The sequence below is a fragment of the Hippocampus comes genome, unplaced genomic scaffold, assembly GCF_001891065.2.
Source record: "Hippocampus comes isolate QL1 unplaced genomic scaffold, H_comes_QL1_v1.1 scaffold5, whole genome shotgun sequence".
In the NCBI taxonomy this organism is placed as follows: Eukaryota; Metazoa; Chordata; class Actinopteri; order Syngnathiformes; family Syngnathidae; genus Hippocampus; species Hippocampus comes.
Window position 1 is genome coordinate 524382 of NW_017805701.1, and position 9920 is coordinate 534301.

Below are 9920 nucleotides of genomic sequence, written 5' to 3' on the forward strand. Positions count from 1 at the left end.
CATTGTTATCTACTTCCGGGTTAGACTATTTATTTTTTCGTACAGGGGGCGCCATTTAGCGCAACTGAAAGGACTGATGACTGATTGAATAACAGTTCATCTATGCATCCATTTTTTTAAAATCCGCGGGTGTGCTGAAGCCCATCCCAGCTGTTTTCGGGTCGTAGGCGGGGGACACCCTGAACTGGTTGCCAGCCAATCACAGGGCACACAAAAACCATTCGCGCTCACAATGACCCCTCCGGAATACCCGGAGAAAACCCACCCAAGCACGGGGAGAATATGGAAACTCAACACAGGGAGGCCGGAGGCGGAATCAAACCCTGCACCTCTGCACTGCGAGGCGACATGCTACCACGCTGCTGCTGCCCTGAGAATGAAACTATTATCCAATCGATAATCAGTAACTAGTGGCATGTGACACATGAGGTTTAAGTGTGCGTGACAACTAGTTGCTCATGTTTGATCTTGGCAGCCCGAGTACAAAGTGGCCGATCCCATCTGCACTTTCCTGTTCTCCATCTTCGTCCTGTGCACTACCGTCACCATCCTCAAAGACGTCTTCAGGATACTCATGGAAGGTGGACATACCTACGTCGCGCTTCAGTCTAGAAGGGGAGAACACTCACAAGTGAACACTTGCCCCCCTTTTTTTTTGCAGGTTCTCCCAAAGGCATCGAGTTCAAGTCAGTGAAGGAGGTTCTGCTGTCGGTGAAGGCGGTCCACTCGGCCCACTCGCTGCACCTCTGGGCGCTCACGCTGGGACACACGCTGGCCTCCGTACACCTGGCTGTTGGTAAATAGCAACGATTGGCGGGTATTTGTTAAAAAAAAAAAAAAAAAAATCAAGTGAAAGACGAAAGCAGGGATACAATACAGTGATGACTTGTGATACGAGAAACAGTCGGATATTTAAACGCATATGGTAGAGCAATGCATGACAGGAAGATAATATAGCCAAGCAAGGCATATATTCTTTATCCTCTGCAAAGAACAAGCAATACAGTATTATGCGCCTTCCTGAGTCATTGAGAATCGGCGTGAGTCTGGAGGACTGCATTAGACTGCCCCTGGTGGCCAAGTAGGGCACAACTAAATGAGCAGCACAGTGAAATAAAGTATCAAATCTTAATGCAAAATCTGATTGTTTTACCGTCTATTCGATTATATTACAATGAAGAATTTAACAATATGGATTTTTTTTTCGACTGGCATTGTCTTCATCTTATCTTGCAACTATTATTTTACGATCAGTACAATCGCGCTGGTGTCAGACCGAAACTTGTTACAATCTGGTCAATTTCATATCCCCCACCCCCCCCAAGTCCACATGATTGTTTTTTGTTTTTTTTACAAATCATAGTCTTAATCGAAAATGTTGAAAATTACTTGTTCTCTTTGATGATGCAATGTTAATGATTAAACAAAATTTAAAAAATCCCAATTAACCCTTTCATGCGTCAATAATGATAACCTGTAACCTGATAACATGATAAGCTGTCCACTGTAGTAACCGCTGTCCCTGAAAGGGTTAAAAACATTTTTTTTTTTCACGGCGTGGTCACAAAACCAATTTAAATATAATCTCATGGCACGATTTTACTGTAATCCTGTCGCGGTTTCTTGTTTTTTTGCTCTAACGTACTGACCGTGTGTCTGATGTCCCGCAACAATCCAGACGAGGCCGCAGACACGCAGTTGGTCCTTCAGGAGGCCACGGAGCTTCTCCACACCAAGTTTGGCTTCCACAGCGTCACCATCCAGGTGGAACGTTACCACAGCGACATGCAAACCTGCAAACACTGCCAGGACCCCTGGGACTGAGCCCCCCTCCCCCCCTGAATGTCCATCAATGTCTCAATTGAAAGCAGTCACCAAAATCATTTGGGTGACAAGCTGATCTCACAGCCTTTCACCCTAAATATGAAATGTTCCTAATTGAAACAAAAAAGTATCGACGACATACCGTGTGGCTTGCTGACACCTTTTTTGGTGCTGATGTCATCGACAACGTGGGTCCAATCAACTCATACAACACGATTCCAATACTGTCATCAGTGTCAATCCAAACTGGACACTACCGTAACCGGTATGGATGAGTAATATTGATCATAACTGCTCGCAATCACTGCCTGCTGGAAAATCCACTGCCATTTAACGGAAAAAAATGTTAATAAGATCGATAATCGTCATGGCCCGGTTGATTTTTTCCCCCCTATATAAGGGCTCTACCACATTAACGTACGTTAAAAAAAAAAAAAAAAAAAAAAATCCATTATGGGATCAACCGACCAAGACGTTTCATTAGGTACACCAGCGAAATGGGTTACAGCCTTTGGTTATTGGGTCGAAATATTAGGAACACCTCCCAGCGTGATGCACATTAACAATAATGCCAATTGAAATGGGATAATTTTTTTTTATTTTTTTTTATGCCGGTCCAGTGTGCCTCATGAAATGTCCATTTATGTGTTATGCAATGCGATATATTTGTCCGCAAGTGCAATTGAAGCAAGCAATCCATGTCAGCGGTTGTTTGTCGTCTTGTGGTCGGCGCATGTTGCGTGTTTGTTTGTGATTAATGCTGCATTAATACAAATGAAAAAAAAATCATAATTTCATTAAAAAAAAAAAAAAAAAAAAAAGGAATAATAAATCATGGTTCCCTTTCCCCCCCCCTTTTAACACGTAATGGTACATCCCACAATTCCAAGATGTCCGACGTCCGGAAATATGGCTTTTAGCTGCATTTGAGGGAATTTTTAAATTTTATTTTACAAAAAAAAAAAAAAATTGACTTTTTTTTTTTTAATTGATCAATACAATGAATGACATGACCATGCTTGCGTGCTTGTCAACTATGAGTCTATATATTGTGCTCAAGTGCCAATCACACACGGGGAAAATTTCTGAAAGATGACACACACACGCACGCACGCACGCACGCACGCACGCACGCACGCACGCACGCACGCACACACGCACACACGCACACACGCACACACACACACTTAGTGAATGTAATGACCTTTGTGTGTTTCCAATTTTTGTGGATGCTCCGCGTTGTGTTGTCTGTGTATGTATTTTGTGTACATGTGTAAATACAGTTTCAACCTTTTGTCTGTGTGTGATGTTTAGGTGCTGTCGTTTTATTTGTTATTTTATTATTATTTTTGGGGTGACTTCACAAAATAAAAGACTGCACATGATGGACTGACTGGTTTCAATGGCAGCACGTATAACAGATTCAGCACACTTTTTTTTCTTTTTTTGGGACCCACTGTGGCTTATTTAACAACCCCACTCAATGAACAAGCACAAAATTGTGGCCAGCCGATTAATCGTCGGGGCGCTACTTCAACACACAGACTACCTAATATTAAAAATGTCCAATTTCAGGAACACAATCTCAAATAGACAAATATAATAGCAGCATCACACATGCATATTTTGTACGGTTTAAAGCTCCAAAATATGTATGAATAGTAAACTATGAATATGGATGAATGCAGTTCATGACAAAGATATCTGGGAACTATTTTAAACTGTGAGGAAAAAACCCCCACAAGACACACACACAAAAAAAAAAGTTTGGTCAAAGGTAAACTAGCACTTGAGCGACGGAGCAAGCTGACATGACAACAATTTCCAAGAGCCGGTGTTCAAAATGTAATTTATTTATTAAAACAATCAAGTGAATAGAAAAATTCATCATATTTACAGCCTGTTTTCCCATAAGAAAAGTTATCATTTGAAACCTGTTTGTCGAAACGTTTGTACATTCTGTACACGGTACAAAAAGCCGATCGTTACTATTTCATGATCATAGATTAGGGCGTTCGTGTACATCCGGACAAACGGAATCGTAAAGGCTCGCTGTTGACTCGCAACATAATTGTCAAAAGTGGGACGAATACACTTGTCATGATGAAGCTACTTTCTGTTAAAAAAAAAAAACACACACACACACACACACACACACACACAACAATGCCGGCAAGGTAAAGGTGCGTTCAAGTCATGCCGTTGCTGAAGACTTCAACTCAATTTTCGTTTTTAAAAAATGTTTACACTTCATGGGTTGGGATAAAAAAAGATCAAAACGTGTCGCTGAGGTCATAGAGGAGCCTCGGAGAGGATGTTGTGTGCAGTGTCCTGGGGGATGTCTTGGAGGGAATCCGGATGGATATCCTGGGGGTTATCCTGGGGCACCTTTTGGGGAGCGTCTAAGGGGACGTCCGGGGGCAGGTCATGAGGGATGTCTGGGGAGACGTCCAGGGGGCTACTGCGGGCCCGGTGGATGAGGTCTTGCACGCCTTTGCTGTTCAGGCCCCTGATGCAGTTGAGGCGCACCAGGCCGGCCTGACCCCCCGACGCCGTCCACGTGTGGCAGCTCAGGTTTGGATTCATACGGACCTGAGAGGAGGTGAGGTGTGGGGGTCGAGGACGGGCAGGACGGGGGGGAATCAAGGCTATCAGCTGATGATGTTTTTAACGAGATGCAAAGGCAACGGGAGCAAATTTCAAGCCGGAAATATCGAACAAAATTCATTCTGGTATGCTGGTCAAGCTCCAATTTGGTTACATTCACATATCATTTATTCCTGAGATTGTTTTTATTTTAGACAACCAGCTATAATAGTTTGGGATTTTCTTTGTCAATATTGTTCATTTTTATTTTGTTTTCATTTTAAATTCAGCTTGTTTTAATTACTTTGGAGAGCAGGTTTGTTCGTTTGGTTTATTTTAAATGCTTTGTTTTAAATGTAATAAATCGTTTTTTTAAATTAGTTTAAGAATTTGCTTTTTTTAAATGTATTGAGTATTTGTTGAATGGAAGAATCCTGCACTCGCCTTTTCTTTCTAATCCCTTTTTTTTTTTGAAAGAAAAACCTTGCAGCGTTTTGCCCCACTGAGCATCTATCATCACCTCCCCGGACCCCCTCCCCCCTCCTCATCTACTGTTTCAACTAAACACATCAAAAGCCCCCACGGCAGCCGCCACCTTCCACCGGGGGTGACAGTTTTCTTATTTTACACATCATTACACACGCGCGTGCACACCAGGAATACGAGGCGGCTCTTGGTCCATCGCTCCTGGTGGACTTGATCTTTTCGTGCGCCGTGCGAGTGTGTACGTACATGTGTGTGTGTGTGTGTGTGTTTGTGTGCGTACCTTGTGCAGCGAGGCCAAAGGCATCACGTCGAAGTTGAGGTTATTTTGTAACTCCGTGTTTTTCATTTGCTTCCACAGGCGTCCCAATTTGCTAAAACACTTCTGCAAGAGACGAAAGAGGACAGTTAGGGTTTGAATTTTTAACACTCATCTTGGGTGTTACCATTTTATTGGGGTGCTCTGAACAATCCCGTTACGGCCATTCACAAATTTTAGATTGGAATTTTTTAAGAGTACAGTATCCCCTCCCCAACATTTGGGTGGAATTCTTAATCCTCTCCATGGATTTATTGCTAAAACAAAGGTAACACGCCATTATGTTTTTTTCCTAAAATTGTGCATGGAATTTTTAATGCTATTTGTGTGGAAATTGTCCTCTCCTCTTATATTTTCAGCAATAAAACAATGGCAGCTATTTGAACAAATATTTACACATTTTTTAATGGCATTGGTTACACTTAGATTTTTCCCATAAAATTTGGTGGGATTTTTATTCAGCACGAGACTTAAATTGTTCACAAATATTTTAGAGGAATCCTCCATTCTCATTTTTCTATCTTTCTGTGTGCGATGTGCACCCACTCGCGACAGACAACGAGGCGCTCTAAAGCCAAAGAGAAGAAGCATTTTTGGGGGGGTTTGGGCGCAGCAAGCGAACTGCAAGTCGCAATTGCTTCAGATCACCATTTATGTGAAGAAAGGTGCTCAAGTGCTTAAGCTACATAGCGGGAGATGAGGTGTCACACGGTGCCGTTTTCTCGGGACCTACCATGTTGTTGTCGGCGTGATGAAGGTAGTACTTCCTCTTGGCCTCTTCGTACGACTCGCTGGGCAGCGATTCGATGTCAGCCTTGCCGCTGCTACTACTTCGTTCTCCCGCTGCTTGGTCATCCACCTCCCTCTCATACTCCCGCACTTCCTGTTCGTGCCCGTTAGCCTCCGCGGTGGTTTCGTGAGGCTCCATTGATGTCAAGTAGACAGGCTGAGGACAAAAAAAATTATATGGTGGGTCTGTAACAAATTATCCGCGACAAATGGGAGGGGAGGGTGCAGTGTAAATGTGCAGCGGCCAACTTACAAATCTCCTTTCCACAGTCTTTTTGACGTACTGCGCGCCATCTAACAAGGGCGGTAACATGCAGAGGATGACGTCGCCGACCATGTCTGACGTCAACAAAGCGTTCAGCCAATCGGAGTACGAGATGGACTGCAACAAGAGAGGAAATCGTGAGTGGGCTGTATGATATCATAATCCACCCATCCATTTTCAAAACCGATGAACAGGGTCGTGGGGGGGTTGCTGGTGCCTATTCCAGGTGACTACACCCCAAACTGGTCGCCAGTCAGTCGCAGGGCACATATAGAGATGAACAAGTGGGAACCGATCCCACGCTGCCCGCACGCAAGTCAAGGCGAGTGAGTGTACCACGACGCTGTCAGTGACTTTGACATAATCATATGAAATATGAAGAATACAAGAGGACAAACCCAAACGGTGGTCATCCGGGGTACGGCATAATAAGAGTGCATTTGGTGGTCACAGTAATGGACTCCGTTTGTGGTATTGCTGGAGAAGAAAGAGACAGATAAATGTGAATAAACATAAGTCCAAAAATAAGCATGATGTACATATTTCGTTCAAGGAACCTAAAATGGTAATGCTACACATGAAAAAGAAAAAAAAAAACCAACATATGTTTTGAATCCAATTGTCCAAATATCAACAAATTATTGAATTACTTTGTTTTAGGATAAATGTGGGCTTTTAATTTTTTTTTACTCTTCCAAAAAAAAAAAAAAAAAAAAAAATTATGTGTTTCAAATTGTTACCTCAGTTTCGTAAATCACCCTAAAATGTCAACCCTGTACAAAACCTGACACACTGGTTCCTGATGATTGCACATTCGGGATCAAAAATGTCATTTTTAATGCTCATCAATTGGACTATTACCTCGAATGCCAGCTTAAAAACAAATGTTGTTCATATTTATGATGTATATTTCAAGCTGAAATAGTTTAAAATAAGAACCAATATGGATTAAAATATTTGTAAGGGGACATTTTTCAGCACGTATATTTGAAGGAGTCACATGACAGGAAAAAAAATAAATTAAAATGAGGGCGTTACGCTGCAAAGGCGCTGTCCTGGCACCACATCAGTCCTGCTGCATTGGCGGGCCAGCAGATCTCATTAATCAGGGAACGTTTCTGCACCGTGATTGGCCCGTAGAGCCTGCGCAGATCCCACGTCTTCAGGAGGCGGTCCTCCCCGGCTGTCGCCACAAAATGTCTGACAAGAGACAGCGCGGGTTCTTGATGCCATCGCATTCGGAACGTATGACGCCCATCACGGTGAGGTCGTCCTTACCTGCTGGCGGGACAGAATCGGAGCGCTCGCACGGCGTGCTCGTGGGCATGGAAGCATTTGTACGGCAGCAAGCTGGGAGAGTCGCGCGACTCCTGGACGCGCAACAATGCAGATTTGGTGTTCAGATCCCACAAACCGACCATCCCTTTTTCCAGAGAGAAAACATTTTGGACAAACACATCTTCAGTATTTGGTAACGTTTTTTTTTTTTTAATTTTCATGTAGTTGATGTAGCCATAATTTCAAAGCAAACATGGTGAAGTGGCTTTTAGCTGTTATGCCGCGGGCACATGGAATAAATTGCCCCCAAAAAAAAAAAACCCAACAAAAAAAACCTACTTCTACTTCTGTCTGTGTACTGAGTGACGAAACAGCTAATGCGGTTTCCAGCTCAGATTAAAAAAAAAAAAAAAGGACGACAGACACGCTACCATCATAGAAGCCGAGGGCGATGATGTCATGCGGTTTGACGGGCAGCCAGTCCATGGACAGAACCTGGCCACTGTGCCCCAGGCGAGGAGCGTTCAAGGAGCCCAACTTCAGGGTGACCACGGGATCCGGCTGTGCGGGGAAGGACATGGGCGATGACGTCAAGAGCTGGAAGGAGGGCGTCCTCAAAACAAGAGTGGCCACACACTTACCTTGTAAATGCAGGCCGGCTGGCTGGTGTCGCCTACCAAGTGAAAAAATAAAAAAAAAAATCACATTGAGTCACATGTTGAAAAAAATAGTCTTCATTTTTTTTTTTTTTTTAACTCAGCCATGTGAACGAGCCGTGTAGCTGCACGTTGGTTCGGAATGACTGACAAGGCTGGGGAGAGGAGCGGTGTAAATTTCACAGCTTTGCAACGATAACAACCAGCCATGTAATGCATCTTCTTTGTCATTTCAATTATAGATCCTGGTCTGATGGGAAAAAAAAAAAAATAGGAGCAGTCAATTACTCCAAAACTGCCTTGCGCCTTTTGTCTTTGACACCGCCCCTCAGCCCCCCTTCCTGCTCGCTGTCACGCCTCATTCATTCATTGGGACAAAAGCATTTTGTAATTATCTGCCGTGAACATCGCTGCGCGTTCGTGTCGGACCCCCTCCCACTTCACATCAGACCGCTTTCAACTGATCCCAAATCGCAGCAAATGAGTTACAAGACGCCTTGACATTGAGGATGTCATTGCCCCGCCTTGTCTACTCTCTCCAGTTAGTGTTGACATGATGACAAAACTTGAGAGCGACTTGACAGACATTCTCATTCTCTCTCTTTTCTTTCTCTCTCTCTCTCTCACAGGACATTAATTCAGGAGAGTGTAATATTCCCAGTGTGTGTTTAGGGAGTCAAGCTAATGCGCGTAAGCTACGCTTGGACGCGGCGAGGTGATGGGAGTCGCTCAATGACCCGCTTCTATGAAATAAAATGGAAACTAAAGGCCAAGGCGCACTGAAGGAAGGAGGGAGGGGAGAGGGGTAGAAAAAAAAGTTGAGAAATGTCAGACTTTGACTTTACATCCCAAGTGTAGCGTCGAGAATATATTGCCATAATGCATTCACACAAATGCGACCCTAAATGCGAGTAGGCACACCGTTAAATATCCGAGACATTAAACGTCATCAGAGTAACGCTTTCCCCGCCCCCGAGCGAGTCAGTTAATTGAATATGCGATGTAGGCCCTTGTGACCGGTCTCACTCAACGGCGATGCTTGCGTGTGATTGACGATGTGCTTTTAATCTTTACATTGACTATGAAGATGCCTAATCTTCATATACGCTAGGAGCGAACAAAAAAAAATTAAATTAAGGGGCTGACAGCTGGAAGCGTGGGCAACACTGCCCTTTGCTGGACAAAAGCTGCGCTGCTGTTTTGGCAAATCAAATGGGGCAAGTGTGGGGCCCACACACAGCCATAATTTCATATATTTCATTTTTTTTCCCGAAAACACTGTATGTATCTTATTAAATAATTGCTTCATGTATTTTCAATATTTCCTATGGAGGAAAATGGAATCGCGGAGTGCTTTTGTGACTGACCAGAGTCTGGGTGTTTTTGGCTGCCACGAAGGGCATCGGGATGGGGCAGGCTGTAGATGGTGACCACACACGTGGAGGTGGCGACGGCCAGGAGACCGAGTCTTGGCAGCAGAGGAGCCTTGAAAAGATCACGAGTAACATTCTGATCATTATGCGTGGATGTATTTACTCTATATGTGGACTGTTTATTCAAACAACGGACCTCCCAACACCTGCTCTTACCTCCTTCTGGGAGGTGGGCAGCTCCCAGCCTCCTGACGGACACCACCTCAGGTGCCAGACAAAACCTCGGTCCAGGACCAGGCCGTACGCCAGAGCTGGCTGGGAGTCTGGCCTGCACATAAACAGGAAAG

General features: G+C 44.0%; 2 protein-coding genes across 5 annotated transcripts in view; one reads left to right on the forward strand and one right to left on the reverse strand.

Moving 5' to 3' along the window:
* slc30a2 (solute carrier family 30 member 2) overlaps positions 1–1870 on the forward strand; it is a 6392-nt gene extending 4522 nt beyond the window's left edge. Inside the window, exons 5-8 of the mRNA XM_019882648.1 lie at positions 1–19; positions 476–581; positions 662–796; positions 1679–1870. The exon at positions 1–19 is cut by the window's left edge and continues 201 nt beyond it. Coding sequence (XP_019738207.1) covers positions 1–19; positions 476–581; positions 662–796; positions 1679–1824 — 406 coding nt within the window. The 3' untranslated portion in view covers positions 1825–1870. The remainder of the gene's footprint in view (positions 20–475; positions 582–661; positions 797–1678) is intronic.
* Positions 1871–3656: 1786 nt separating this feature from the next.
* gtf3c2 (general transcription factor IIIC, polypeptide 2, beta) overlaps positions 3657–9920 on the reverse strand; it is a 10495-nt gene continuing 4231 nt past the window's right edge. For 3 of the 4 annotated variants that reach the window (XM_019882653.1, XM_019882652.1, XM_019882654.1), the window contains exons 10-20: positions 9790–9901; positions 9568–9685; positions 8186–8220; positions 7976–8105; positions 7545–7689; positions 7305–7466; positions 6665–6743; positions 6255–6383; positions 5946–6158; positions 5177–5278; positions 3657–4416 (exon numbers count right to left, since the gene is read on the reverse strand). In XM_019882653.1, coding sequence (XP_019738212.1) covers positions 4117–4416; positions 5177–5278; positions 5946–6158; positions 6255–6383; positions 6665–6743; positions 7305–7466; positions 7545–7689; positions 7976–8105; positions 8186–8220; positions 9568–9685; positions 9790–9901 — 1525 coding nt within the window. In that variant the 3' untranslated portion in view covers positions 3657–4116. The remainder of the gene's footprint in view (positions 4417–5176; positions 5279–5945; positions 6159–6254; positions 6384–6664; positions 6744–7304; positions 7467–7544; positions 7690–7975; positions 8106–8185; positions 8221–9567; positions 9686–9789; positions 9902–9920) is intronic. The other variant, XM_019882655.1, reaches the window with a different exon arrangement.